Source organism: Sceloporus occidentalis, unplaced genomic scaffold (genome assembly GCF_023333645.1).
Source record: "Sceloporus occidentalis isolate IW3139 unplaced genomic scaffold, rSceOcc1.0.p SCAF_74, whole genome shotgun sequence".
Taxonomy (NCBI): Eukaryota; Metazoa; Chordata; class Lepidosauria; order Squamata; family Phrynosomatidae; genus Sceloporus; species Sceloporus occidentalis.
In genome coordinates this window covers 2,971,144-2,985,938 of record NW_028317054.1, presented here as the reverse complement: position 1 = coordinate 2,985,938, position 14,795 = coordinate 2,971,144, and the positions used below count along the sequence as shown (strand labels likewise).

General features: G+C 39.3%; 1 protein-coding gene across 1 annotated transcript in view; it reads left to right on the top strand.

The window, feature by feature from the left end:
- The window catches only part of LOC149285961 (neurabin-1-like), a 36,391-nt gene extending 22,004 nt beyond the window's left edge, over positions 1 to 14,387 (top strand). Inside the window, exons 6-17 of the mRNA XM_089494670.1 lie at positions 189 to 350; positions 765 to 818; positions 1,471 to 1,700; positions 2,047 to 2,143; positions 3,398 to 3,614; positions 4,015 to 4,136; positions 4,857 to 5,223; positions 6,563 to 6,641; positions 7,099 to 7,170; positions 8,695 to 8,887; positions 13,900 to 14,088; positions 14,223 to 14,387. Of these exons, the coding sequence (XP_089350796.1) occupies positions 189 to 350; positions 765 to 818; positions 1,471 to 1,700; positions 2,047 to 2,143; positions 3,398 to 3,614; positions 4,015 to 4,136; positions 4,857 to 5,223; positions 6,563 to 6,641; positions 7,099 to 7,170; positions 8,695 to 8,887; positions 13,900 to 14,088; positions 14,223 to 14,387 (1,947 nt within the window). The remainder of the gene's footprint in view (positions 1 to 188; positions 351 to 764; positions 819 to 1,470; positions 1,701 to 2,046; positions 2,144 to 3,397; positions 3,615 to 4,014; positions 4,137 to 4,856; positions 5,224 to 6,562; positions 6,642 to 7,098; positions 7,171 to 8,694; positions 8,888 to 13,899; positions 14,089 to 14,222) is intronic.
- The last annotated feature ends 408 nt before the right edge of the window (positions 14,388 to 14,795 follow it).

Here is a 14,795-nt window from a genome sequence, read left to right as displayed (position 1 = left end):
TGTGTTAATGAGACACAACCCAGAGAGCCCTTCAAATATGAATCCACAAATCTCAGGGGTAGATCGAAAAAGTATTCTAATGAAACGCATAGCTTAAAGTGCAGACCGCTTGAACAGAGCATTGACAGATGTCTTCAAACCTCTTGTTTGAAATAAAGGTTTTAATAACGTCTGCGTTCTGCCTGCAGGAAGATGATTTTGATGATGATGACGACGACGATGAAGAGGATGATATAGTATCTCATTTACAAAGTGGTAATTCTGTCGAAGTTTTTGAATTGTCAGAAACTGAGGATACAAGTTTCCCTCTGGACATGGATACATCGCAGCTGGCACTCAAATTCAAAGAGGTACCATAGCGGGATTCTGCACGGCACCCAGAAATTTTACTAAAATACTTCTAACAGGTTACCTGTAGTCGCTGTCCATGGCTGGTAATGTGTGCCGCTGGCCACTTCAGACTCTAACACCAGATAATTCTGCCTCTTTCTGACTTCTCTCTTATGGCAGGCATGATAACGTGCTTTTGACAAAATTCAATAGTAAAACACCACGATTATCGTAGTTTCCAAAGATGGAGTTAAGCTTTATTTTCATTTCAGCAAAGCATATACCGTTTGATTCCCTCAATAAAGGTAAAGCGCTGCTTAGAAACACCTCTTGTATAAGTTCTTGGGCTACTCCAGCCCTTCTGGGCATGACGGGATCTGTTCCGTGTGCGTAGAACAGACTAATGTGCCGTCCAACGCTTTTTTGTATTTTAGCTTCAGCTGAAACATGCGGTCACCATTGCTGAAGTGAACCAGTTAAAAGAAAGGGTAAGTGGACACTTTCTAATCTTGTAAACATTGTAAATACTTCTGAACTGTAACATTTGTTAATTCGCCACCAAGTGGCTGTAAATGGCAGCCAGTACCCCGGATCACCGTGTGTTATGCAGCGACTGTAAGAGTTAACAGGGACTAGGCCTTTACAACAGACGCTTTATCACAAGAATAAAAACAATTATCTAAACTCTATCAGTAGAAGAATAAATAAGGTGTGCGCTGCGGTATATTGAACATAATGTTAAACTTTTCACACCATAAACATGCAATGGTATTTCACAATCATAAATTATTATTATTTGGATTCAAGCTCTTTCAGAAGCTTCTACCCAAAACCAACTATAATTTGTTCTAGGAATCGCAGGCATATTGAGTGGGGTATAATATATTTATAATGTATATATAGTTGATTGTTGGTTGACATCCAGATCATTGTTTATGGGGCAGAAGGCTTCACCGCCAAGTGTGTTTGTGGGTTTGATTATTAGGTGGTTCTCGGATTAAGGGGACACGACAGTACTTGTGCTGATTGGGTTATTTGCCCACCGATAAATTGAAGATGGAAATGGAACACTTGTTTTTTTAGTGTCAAGTATAAATGTTTCACCCTTTATTTATCACACTTGTCTGCATCTGTCCTAAGATAAAAAACACTGAAGCTGAGAAAATGGATTGGGAGTCCAACAAGCTGAAGTATCAGCAAGCTGTCGAGGACAACAAAGAGAAAATTAAGAAGCTGGAGACCTATTGGCTCGAAGCGCAAGGACTTTGCAAAACGGTGAATGAACATTTAAAGGAGACGCAGGAACAGTACGATGCTTTGGAGAAAAAATATTCCAAGGCCAAGAAATTACTTAAGGAGTTTCAGCTGAAGTAAGTCTTTTTATGGCAGCTCTGTGCTGCATCAGCTCTGTTATTGCTGGAACCCTAATGCCCTCTTATCAGACACCCGGAATAAACCCCTAGATCCACCTTTACCCCTGTGTGGTTTGTGTAACATAGGGCGGAGGGGTAGTTTCAATGGGTCCTCTACTGGTACCAAGACACAACTTCATTGTGTTACCAGTTCCGTGAACGTTAAAAGGAAACTATGGAGGAAAAGTGGACTGTTTCACGTCCGTAGAATTTTAATGCTTGGCCTACTTTTCTCTCCTCGGGTGCTTTAAGTAACAAGATGACAAACTATTGTTTTGTACAATTATGTGATTGCATCTTTTAGGGAAATGGAATTTGAAAAAAAAGAAGATGAACACAAGGAACTCCTCATCGAAAAAGACAGACAACATTCAGAACAAATCAATACTCTACATTCAAGGGTAAGAAATGCATTGGGTGATTTTCTTTGATTATCGCGATGGAGGTGGATTTGATTTAAATCAAGTCGATTTTAAAATCACTAGTCAGACTCATTCTTGCTGGTAGTTATCATCTTTAATATTTGCAAACCGGATGAAGATTTCATATTTAGAATAAGATTAGTAAAACGGCTATATCAGAACTGATCTAGTTTAATGAGTTAATCACTCATATTTTGGGAACTACGAACATTGTTTAACTAAAACAACAACACTGTATAGCATACATACTCTTGTATTTGCTTATAGGTCAATGTTTATTAAATTAAGAGGTTACACAAAATATCTTTTAAAAAAGACCGAAAACAAAACCTAACAAACTTAAATATCAGCTGGGTCCACATGAAAAAAACTTAAAACGTATGCAGGTCGCGTATCTTCATCTTCGCTCTCTTGTTCATTCATAATCTGGATGTTATCTCAGTTTGGGTAACTTGGATTAATTGAAATAGTTTACCAAAAATGTAAATATTGCATCAATACACAGCCTCATGCTACATAACTAAGCTCTATTTCATCCTGAATTACCCTTGAACTAATTTATCTTAAATAGAAAACTATCTTTTAGATGGAATTTTCTTCAAAATCTTCTTTAAAATCAAAGAAATCCAATTTAAGTAAAAAATCTATTTTATTTTTAAATTGTTGATTTTAATTCACCCTGTCGTGACGAGAGCTATGATATAGAAACACCTCTATGTAGATCCTTACGGTTAATCGCCTGGAAAAGGGATGTTTGAAATAAACTGCTTGCATTATTAAGTGTTTAGGTGTTTTAAAATGAGGCTGGTAAAGAAATTATCAGACGTCTTATGAATATTATAAAAATTCTATATTTACAATATTTATATATATTTTTCTATATACAACATGAAGCTATGTAGCACATGCCACCCAGGGTGTGTGATACATGTTTGCATGCGATCTTTTACATGAATAATAATCACCTGATTTTATCAGGATGCATAAAACCAACAGTTTGGCCTTCAGTTCTTCACTAATGCTCCCAGGTGTCGTGTTTATCATCAGAATAATGAGAGCTGTGTTTGGGAACTAATATAGTCGGACTTATGTCAGTGGAGTGGAAGCTGTGCGCTTTAGTTACACCGGTATCTGTTTTAATTTAACAAACATCATTAAAAGTCTAGTCTTACACCAGAGATTTGTGCGTGAATGTAGTAGTGTATGACACGTCATTCTTGTTCTTTGTTCTAGATATTTAAATATTTTGTGCCACCCCAACACCGCGTCGTTTCTCACTTATTTCCACAGATCTCTGGTCTTGAGAACAGGCTGCAGATGTATGAAGAAATGCTCGACGGGCTCCCCAAGAGTAAACCAGAGGCAATGAATGAAATCTATTCAGAGCCGGCAAGCAGTCAACCAAGTACCGCACAAACCGAGGACTCTACCGTTATCGAGTGCTTACCAGGTAAACGCGACTGAAGCAAACACGGAAGCACCTGCGTAAAGGAGCTAAACACAGGAGGACTTTAATTATTGCTGTAAACAGAGCAACACGTACATAACTATTACCTTGTGTTTCTAACAATGGTTTGCCATTACATTTGGGGTTTCATGTGTACGTGTTCATGAAACAAATTGCAGATATTAAGGTAATGATTACTAAGAACTCCAGTGTGATCAGCAGCCCTTACAGTTTGTTGAATATGTTGATTAACCAAAAGTAATTAAGTATATTGTTGGCATTAAGATCTAAAGCATCTGCAAGGCCTTGTCAGCTACTCATCTCTGGCTTGGAGCGTCTTAAGATTGTTGTTCATGGCTGGCATTGTGACATTTGTGTGTTTGTTTTTTTTCCCCCCCCCTAGATTTCGATATGTGTGTGGGTGAAACACAGCGCTTAGATACCAGTGCCCACAAGGCAAAAGCACAGCTTGCACTTAAAGTGAAACGACAGCGTCCGTCACGGAACAAACTAAAAGAATCTTTCGTTAGTGGGGGGCCGAATCTGAGCATGGAGGCGAGTTGTGCGTGTGTGCGTGCGTGCGTGTATATATATGTATGTGTGCATATATATCATTTTATAGCTGTTGCTACATTAATATGCAACTTGTTTATGTAGCCAACACTAGTTTTCTATTGTTTTTATTAAGTATTTTAATTATTTTAGTAATATGATTATTAGCACATGAGCACTTGCAGGCTTGCTACAATCACCTGATTTATCTAATTTGTTGTACCAGACAAAATATACTTGTTCTATAGCTAAAGAGCATTTGTTTAAATAGGCAAGCCAAAAAGTATCCCTGACACCCATAACAAGAGCAGATACCGTGTTTTAACATTTACTTTCTTGTTGCTCTGATTAGTAGATGTTGCTGCTGTTTGTCACAGACTCGTTGCCCGGCTAATACCTGACGAGCTCCCCATGTAAAGTCTGCGGGCACTGGTGATTGAAATAAGGTTTTAGATTTGTAATATAATGTAATATTGTATGATGGGAGATTGTTCTCATGAACATGATTTATTTTTCTTGGCATCCTAAAGTAGAATACCCCCTCCCCGATTAAGGTTGGTAGAAACATTAAAATTTGTTATAGGAATACACTTATAAATTCACTTTAAAGTGTGTTGGCAAGAATAGCACTTTTCCAGGTGATTGTTCTGCATTGATTGTTTTACTTACTACTATTTTATACATCAAATACAGATCATACCCTGTTTAACCAAATCAACCAATATACAGGAAGATGATCCAGAAGAGATTGTCCATGCCGAAACGGCCAACCCATGTGACAACAAAACAGAAGAGACAGAGGAACAACTGACGACGTTGATGTCCCAAGACGAAGGCCAAAGGATTGAAAAGTGTCCGCCGGCAGAGAGTTTAGGTAGTCTTCTGGAATCGCATCCCTTCTTTTCCGCTTCCTCCTCCCAAGCACCCAGGACTAACCCTGAAACCATTCTAACCAAAAGTCAATCTCCCACTGGGGAAGGGGAAGGGCAGACCTCTCCAGGAGGATACATTAGGAATACCAAGCTGAGAGAGTCTAAAGGCAAAATCAAACTCGCCAAAGGTAAGCTGAGGTATTTAAAGTAAAAAGGTGATAAAGTAATGTTACGTTAAGTCTTCTGTATATAACTCTGTTTACAAAAAATGCAGAGGGTAAATATTAGTGGTCATTTGCGCTCCACATGTAAGTAACACGTATAGAACAATGATGCTGAAGCAAACAGGTGCCCTCCAAGCACCATAAATAGCAATAATGGTGAGAGTAAGGCTGTTAAAGTAATAGACATAAATGCTGATGCAAACGATGTAAAATACATGGTACAAAACATAGCAACGTAATGCATGAACAAAGCAAGGACAGAAAAGGCTGACACCCGGTGTGAGATCGCCCGACGATTCGGCTATGCTAGGATCTCTCAGAATGTCAATTTAACACTGATACCCGCTGTATATATTGGATAATATATATATTGGATAATATGAAGAAAATGGTAAAGAGGCCATGGTTCACTATTGCAGGTTTTACTTTGACAGCTCATCCATGTTAAGAGAGCTACAAAAAAATCTGATTGAAATAATGGGCGAAATACCAGTAAGCGCAAAAAGCCCAAGTGGACATAAACACTGACAATAATTACTAATATGTTTCTGATCATAGTCTTATTTCAAGCTGACCCCATGAATGACTGTCTGTGGGCTAACTGCACGTTCTAGCTGATATTGATTAACCTCCAGTATATTAACCCATATAATTTATAACATGATATGTCAATGGAAGTTATTAATATACCTTCATGTGTGTGACTCAAGGCAGAAGGCAAAGTGATTCTGTGGGAGGGTGTAAATTTTGGTTATTTAGATAATAAAATACTTTAGAGGTTGTTCAGTGTCATAACTGTAATATTGGCTCAAATGGACACAATCTTACATGGTATGTTTGTTTTATTCACAAGAGGAGCATTGAAGTATTCCACAGATTTATAGTAAATATAACAATTATAGGAAATAATAATTGTAGCTTATATAAAAGAGTGATTCTTTTTGGGTTTAATTTTGGTGTAAAATCTGTGAGTTTCCAGGAACATGCCTGTGCTAACTAGAAGTCCATTGGGAACTTGGGAAACAGTTTGCTGTACGGAGATGAAGAAACTATCGTTTCCATTGACCATTAACGTTTCTGCATGATTTAAATATTGGTATTTTACATTTTGCTTTAGTAAAAACTCTTCGGTGTTCTACAAAAATCTTTTTTTTTTTTTTTTTGACACCCTAGACCTCAAGCAGGAATAGTTGCACAGCTAAACCTGATTAAGTTTTTTTTAAAACTGTTGACCAAGATATTTGGGGTATATTGTAGAAGAAGTCTTGATGTTTAATACGTCGTATTCTGGTTATTTGTACAGATGAAAAGAAAACTGATGACAAAGCAGGGGAGTCGAGCGAAGGCGGCGGGAAGCACAAGCGAAGATTCCCTGACTTCGGGTGAGTGGTGTGTTATCTGGTGGGGTGACTTGACATCCAAAAACTTGCTTTTAAAAGTCTTGTTATGGCTGAAAAACAAAAGAATAATTGTTTGAGGCTTCCACATAGCATTGATATGTCATTAAACTCGTAAGAAATACGTTTGGATTTGGCTGTATGAAAAAAAAAAATGATAAAAGCTTCCAGATTTTTACTTTATGTCCCCACTTTTCATATCTTTATTTTATATTGCGATATCTAAACAACATTCCTTCCGAGTGTTTATTATATGCCATATTTCAGTAATGTAACAACCATACAGACAAGCAGGACATATCGGTGTATGCCGAATGAACTCGGTTTACATAAACGTGTTTAACATAAACATTTAATTCAGTGAAGTGATCTTTTTTGATTATTTAACATGTGTATTAACATATAACAATATTAACAAATGTATAAAATTCCCCTTATTTAGAGGATTGCGAAAGTCTGGAGGCAAAGGGAAAAAACATGATCGAGAAAATCAAAGAGGATCCTTGGAAAGCCGGTAAGCCTTGGAGTGAATCACTTCTAAAACAACAGCCGATAGTGTTTTATATTTTATACAGGTCTGTCGTTACGGCTGGTTTTCAAAGTTTGATCTAGTCATAGTTAACTTTCATTCTTGCGTGTAGTCCTCTAACTTTGTTGTTGAGTTAAACTCTTCAGCTAACTTCAGCCATGTATGTTGTTAGGAGAATGGACCCTGGATGCCAACCATATGCCCCGTACATAGTGGCACTTTATAATGTGCTTTACTGTAGTGCGTTGGAGGCTGTGAAATGGCTCCTGAGTCTCCCTTACACCAGAGGGAAACCCTCTGGGTCTGGATGACGTAGCTCACCTTCGTCAGTTTGGAGGCTTACATCTTTGCACCTGTTCCCATTACTATCAGACACGGTCATGATATCACTTTTACAAAGTAGGTAGAAGACTACTCCAGGCTGACCTGCCTCAGGGCCTAGAACTCTGCCCATCCACCAGGAGGTCCAGATTGCAGCCCTCAGTGCCCTTTTATATACGCACCTTTCTATGCACCCATGGGTCTAGGGATTTGTCATGGAAACCTCCAGCCTTGGCGATCTCCTGGGACCTCAGCCGTTTGCTAGAAGTCTTCACTATAGAACATTTTGAGCCTCTTCAGGGAGCTCCTCTGAAACTGCTAACCCTAAATCAGTAAATATTACATCAGCCTGGGCGTCCCGTTGACATGCAGCCCTTGTCATTAAGAGAGATATAGTTGATGATTTTAGAAGACATACTTTCACCCCAAGATAATGTTCTAGTATTTTGCCCTAATGTGCAGAATGAGAAGGGCAACTACATTCCCTGTGCATGAGGAGGTTCCTGCAGATGTATGTGTCAATGATAGAACCTTGCAGGACATCTTCCTCTCTGTCCATCACCTTTGTCAGTACAAGAAAGAGATGGAAGATATCTAGGTGCACCGTAGGCCGCTGAATCACGTTTCCAGCACAGGAATCTTATCTTGCATCTGGCAAGGAACCGGCTTCATGGCGCATTCGACTAGGGCTAAATCAACTACCTTGCAAATCAGAGCTGAATCTACCTCTGTCAATTCAGCTGCCTTCTGAAAAAACATTCATACCTTCATCAGCCGATTGGGTCGTTTGACTCGTGAAGGCTTATCGTTCGTAGAGTCTTTCAAGTGGTTGTCTCGTTTTCTCGATGTTTTTTGGCATCTTACCTTGTGTGCATCTAATGGTGAAGTTACATTTACATTGAGCTCTAGGATACGTGTCTGTCACTATAACCTTGTGTCCATGTTTGGATAGTAAAGACTAGAACATGTTTCCCATATTTAGGTTTTTCATGTGGATTAAAATTTTTGTTGGATGTACAAAGCACGTCAGATTTAATGGAACATTGTCACTTTTTCGTGGTGATATGTTGCTTAGAGTAGTTGCTGGGATTTGGGGGAGGAAGGTTTGCACTTTTTCAGATGCTTCAATGACCTTGCTTTATGTTTCTACTTTTTTTTTTTTTTTTTTTTTTCTTCACAATTTTACAGCGGGTCTAGAGAACTGCTGGATGAAGCCGGCAATCAGTCCCTCTCTGATTCCGATTCTCCAGTCCCCACTTGTATGCCCTTCTCTTGGTTTGGAGAGAGTCACAAAGAATCCCTGACTAGCGGGAGCATGAACTTTCCACAAGGTGTAACTGAGCCGGGGTCGGAACACGGACAAGAAAGGAGTAGAAATAAGGTGAGTTTTTAATAAGGAAAAAAAAACCCTGACCTGTTAAGCGCTATGAATAAAATGCTACAAAGTCTGTTATTCTCTATAAAGAAACGCATTGATATATAAAAACAAAAAAAACTTTCTTATCAGAGTCCCTTTCTGTAATTTGTTTAAAAATCCCACAAAATATGTATCTCTTTTGTAGAATGAATCTAAATTATCTGAATGTTATCCTTATTTTCTGCCTGTGTACATAGAGGTGTAAAACTTCAAACTGAATAGATCTGGTTAATCTAGAAAACATCATTACTAGTTACATGCCAACTAGATTTTGATAGTTTGAAAAACATTATCTTTACATAAGTTATGGTGGGTAAAAGGTGATGGAAACCCTTCCACTTAAATTTAAGGGGTAGTAGACGCATTATTAAACTCTCATCTCCAGACAAGCCAGAAGGCTTGTTTTTCCCCTCTATAATCTCATGGTGCTTCGACAACCACAAGGGATTCTGGGTAGGCACATGCAAATAAGGTTAACAATTATCACCTTTGCCTCTATATCCACTTTATACATGGATCCCTTGGAAGTGATTGCCCGCTGTACAAGACAGCCTTTAGACAAAACTCAGGAAGAGGTGCAATAGCCAGATCACTGCTCGTGGACAGCTGTTTCGTCCTTCATGGGACTCGTCAGCATGAGGTTGTGATACTGGCTTAATAGTTGAGGCTTGGGGTAGCTAAGAAATACCATTACATAAGTTATGGTGGGTAAAAGATGATGGAAACCCTTCCACTTAAATTTAAGGGGTAGTAGAAGTATTATTAAACACTCATCTACAGAAAGGTGATTATTGTTAACCTTATTTGCATGCACCTACCCAGAATCCCTTGTGGTTGTCGAAGCACCATGAGATTACTAAGGGAAAAACAAGCCTTCTGGCTTGTCTGGTGTCTGTAAATGAGTGTTTAATAATACTTCTACTACCCCCTTAAAAACAGCTGTAGCCCTTGTGGAAGAAGATACCATGTATAGCATGGATATGGACCTTGCAATAAATTAAGATGCATTTATGGGAGATTCTGGTCTGCAGAATGCAGACAAACAGTGGATTTGTATTTTGGAGAATTGGGTCGGAGTCACAGGTATTGCTTTCTTGTAGCAATTATTTTTAAGGAGCAGATCAAGGAACTGGGTAGCAAAAATTGTATTACTGTATGTTTAAACTGGCTATCCTATGCTTTTATGCGAAGTGCTTGAAAAAAATAATTGTGAATTGTGTATAATGCTGTCATTCGTCTGTTACTTGGGTTTAATACATAATGTTTCTGAAGAGATGGATTGTGACCTGACAATCCCCTGCCAACTCATTGACCACAATGTAAAGCAGCTAAGAGTGCAGAGCCATACAATAAGATTAGTTGTAGTATTTAGCAAGGAAGAGGCAGAAAAAGGTGTTTAAAGACAATAGTGTTTATACTGAACTAAACTTTGAAATTAAACATTTTCATGGTTGTCTTTGGCCTATTTTACACATTGAAAAATATATTTGCATTAGTCCAATGTGTGCTTTTCCGATTTGCAGGTTTTTTGCACAGTTTAGTGTAACAGCTTCTTGTCTTGGTCAGTACTGTGGTTAGTGCAATGTTTTGCACTCAAGCTTATTTGCACATCTGTTTCATACTTAAAAGTGTAATCTATGTGTAAGAGGTAAAACTGGTAGAAGATGTTATTCTTTTTATCCACAGTCTCATAATGGTGTTATAACAGTTTGGCAACCCATATATTAAAATACCCTAAAACAGCGCAATATGGTGGGCCTTTACATGGTATCTATTAGCCCATGAACATTTTACCATACACCACATGCATTCTTATTGTTTAATAGATATATCTATCTATATATATATAGATACCAATTCTTCCCCAAAACCAAGCAATTTGGTGAGGGTACTCGGCATGCTCAGTAGGCCCCCCCCCCACTGAATTCGGTGGGACTAGGAGCCAGTCTGACCAATCATTGGTGTTTTTAGCATACAAGTAAGTAGAATTGGAATGCTTGTGCAGGAAGTGTACACACAAATGCTTCCTGTTTTGGGTAGACACGGCTGGGGGAGGAGCTACGTGAGTCCTTACATTTTCTAACCCCAGTAACTAAAGAATGCAGACACCAATTTGCAAGCAGTAATATGCATTGAAGTATATCCAAAATGGACTAGCAAGGTGCATTAACCATGGAAATATAGCTTGGGTGCTCGTTTTAAGTTGGCCACAGTGATAGACCATGCATGGATACCAGTGACTTTTCATTAAAACTGTTATGCTCAATGTATGCTTATTTTTAACAGTCCAGTCTTTCCTTTTTTTTTTCTTTACACCCAACTAAATTGAGGCTAAGGCCCCATCTTACCTTATCTGATGCAGACATACGATGAGCTGCTAACATTATCATGGACGTGTTAAACTCCACCAAACTTGCATCTTGTAGGGCCATCCCACGTAGCATGGTTATCACAAAAATAAACTTGGGCAAACAAGCACTGCGATAACGGTTGTGGTGGGGGTTTAGTTAATACCGTCTTGTTTCTACTTGTTTTCAGAGTAGAATTATCATAGATGATTCATACAGTTACAGCCTATGCTCTGATCTGTCAGGGTTAGTGGCAGAGCCCACCCTGTCGGGTCGTTCACACACTTTCACCTTCTCTTCGAACGAGGTGAGTTCCCGGTGTGTACTCGGTGTTGTGTTTTAGTGTTCTGTGTATTCCTTATTCTAAAAGCATGTCTGTTTTTCAGTGCCACATAAGTCCAACATCATGCATCGTTAGCCTGCTTACAACCTCATGGTTTGTGAATTCATCTCCAAATAAAAGAATCGGGTGTTTAAGTATACCTCGTAACCTTCCATTACCACAACCCTTTACTGGTGACCAACTTAATGTGAAAACACATAGCCGTAACCTGGGAACCACACGCAGAGTGGATTTTTGGAGTTGGAAACATAAGTGACCGTTAAAGGGATGTCGGGGTTTTTTTTTTATTATTGTATACATATAAAGTTTGCATACTGTATGTATGTATGTGTGTGTGTGTGTATGTATATATATTATATATATATATAAATACACACACTAATAGCACTGCTCGCCCATTTCAGGTCTAAAAGCTCTTGGAGTGTTAGGCCTGCAATCCCAGCCTTCCTCAGGGGATGAGCTTAATCTGGCCATTTTTTCTCATGCTAGCTCCAGTACTTGCTGCCTGTTGTGCCTGAGCTCCCTCCCAGCTATAGCACAAGCGCATAACCAAGACGCTGTATGGGAGACAAGGTCGTCTGGGCCGTAGAACCCTGTGGAAGAGGAGAATGGGCTTTTAAACATAGAAACATAGAAAATGACGGCAGATAAGAAGCAGTAGGCCCATCCAGTCTGCTTTTAGAGTCGGGAAATTTCTGTGCTGAGGCACAGGCTGTATATGGATTATTTGTAGAAGAGATTAAGACCCCAAATGGTGGAACGTGTATTTTTGGCATGACTTTTCCTTTAAATACGACAAGCATGAGAAAGATTTGCATATACGGACATCTGTGACACACTAAATATGTGGAATGAGTGTCACGTATACATGTATTGTGACCTGGTAAAAATGTGTGCTACCCTCTCATATTTATGGTGGCATGTTCTTCTTACAGTTGCATGTGAGCTGTTATACGGTGGTGTTGTGTGACTTTTCTTTGTGTATCTGTGCATTTTTGTGCAATTCGTGATATATAGGCTTATACTTGTGTCTGTATATGTATCGGCCACAACAGTGATTGTATGGACTTAGTCTGCACTACATGACGTGTGTGGATCCCTGACCATCAAACATGTATGAGCATGTTGGACTTCCCACTCCAAAACCATGGGCATATGGAGTTGATCATCCCTTTGTGGCTGTAACAGCTTTACCTTCTCTGGGAAGGCTCTGCACATGATTTTGGAGGGTTGCCATTAATCCAGTAGAGCATTTGAGGTCAGGCACTGATGTTGGACGCAAAGACCTAACGTGTTCATCCCAAAGGTGTCTGGTGGGAATGGGGTCAGGGGCTGTGCGCAGGACAGTCTAGTTCCCCCACACAAAGCTCACCAAACCATGTCTTCATGGACCTTGCTTTGTGCACAGGAGCAAAGTCCTACTGGAACAGGAAAGCGCTTTCCCCAAACTGTTCCCACAAAGTTGGAGGCATACAATTGTCTGAAATGTCTCTGTATGCTGCAGCAATAACATTACCCTTCACTAGAACCAAGGGGCTCAAACCCCCAAAAACAGCCCCAGACATTTATCCCTCCTCCACCAAACTTTACAGTCCCCACGATGCATTCCGGTAGATAGTGTTCTCCTGGCATCCGCCAAACACTGATTCATCCATCAGACTTCTGGAGGTGTATTGTGAATCGTCACTCCAGAGAACATTTTCCACCGCTCCAGAGCCCAGTGGTGGTGCACTTTTCACCCCTCATGATATGTAGTGGGGGTAAAGATAAGACATCACCTGTTTAAGTAACTTTAAATCAGAATAGAGTAGGAAGTCTAGACTCTGGCTCTGGATCCTGTGTTCCCAAGTACGATTTAAAAACTCCTTAGCCTGCATTTTGTTTTCTTTTATACTCATACTCGGACATATAGTTTTAAGAGAATAACAGTGGATGTGTAATTATGCAGGGGGCAGGGGTGGGGGAATGATCGACATAGACAAAAAACCAGTGTGAGTCACCTCTGAAGGAGTTGGAACAGCAAAAGCCCCAGGTGTGGCAGATTTTATGGAAGCAGGGTCTTGGAGGTAAACTGTTCCTCCATGTTAAGGGTCTGATCTTGGGAGATAGTCGTTCTACATAAACGCATACTCCTTAACAAGAGCCTTCATTTGTTTGATGTCATTCATTTATTTTTGTGTGTTGCTTACCCCAGTCCTCCCAGTATGAACCCTCATCTGAATATCATTTCCTGCTATGTCACATTATCAAGCAGATCATGTCTTTAACTTGTTTTCTCATTGCAGACACTTGATGAAGATGCCTCTGTAACCGGGAAACTAAATCAATGGCATAGCCGGCCTGTCTGCGACTGGACAGCTCAGCAAGTATGCCACTGGCTAATGGGAATGAACATGGAACAGTATATCGCGGAGTTTACTGCCAAGAACATAGACGGGCAGCAACTGATGTTACTGGACAGTGACAGATTAAAGGTACAGTGAACATAGAAACACAGATGTAACCTTCTATGAAATGTAGCACTTGGATAGCAGCACAAATAGATCAAATGATTGTGTTAACCCTTTTTTTGGCTAAATGTTTTATTTATCTTCTTTGCCTTCAAAAGGCCCTGGGTGTTTCAAGCCAGACTGATCGAGCAACAATCAAGAAGAAAATTAAAGAAATCAAAAAAGCACAAGAAAAACTCGAAAAGCAAAAAGAAAAGGTTTCTAAAAAAGAAATACAACGGCGTACTGGCAAAGTGGTGGCTACTGTGGAATCAAGCTGCTAAGAGAATGAAACCACGATCTTTCATCCACGTGATGTATATGTATATATGTGTACAATTAAACACGCGACATCTTTAACATTGATAGACGCCTTTCTTCGGGTTCTGTAGCTTGTCTTCTACAAAGACTATATATATCCACTGAGTATTTTTAAACGTAGCTACTATATTTGTACTGAAGATTTAAAATATGCTCTTTCAGTGTCTGGGATTGCATACTTTTAAGATTATTTCAAAAACATTGTCCTTTAACCACTTAGCGACTTGATTGTGTTCCAGCATGAAAGGTTTGGCTTTTGTAATATGTTTATTTTTTTGTTCTATTTTTTCTTTCCATGGTGACAACACTGGGTTGCTAGTAGTATCTGTCATCTATATGTTGAGTTGTTTTATATTCGCCTGCTATGGTGA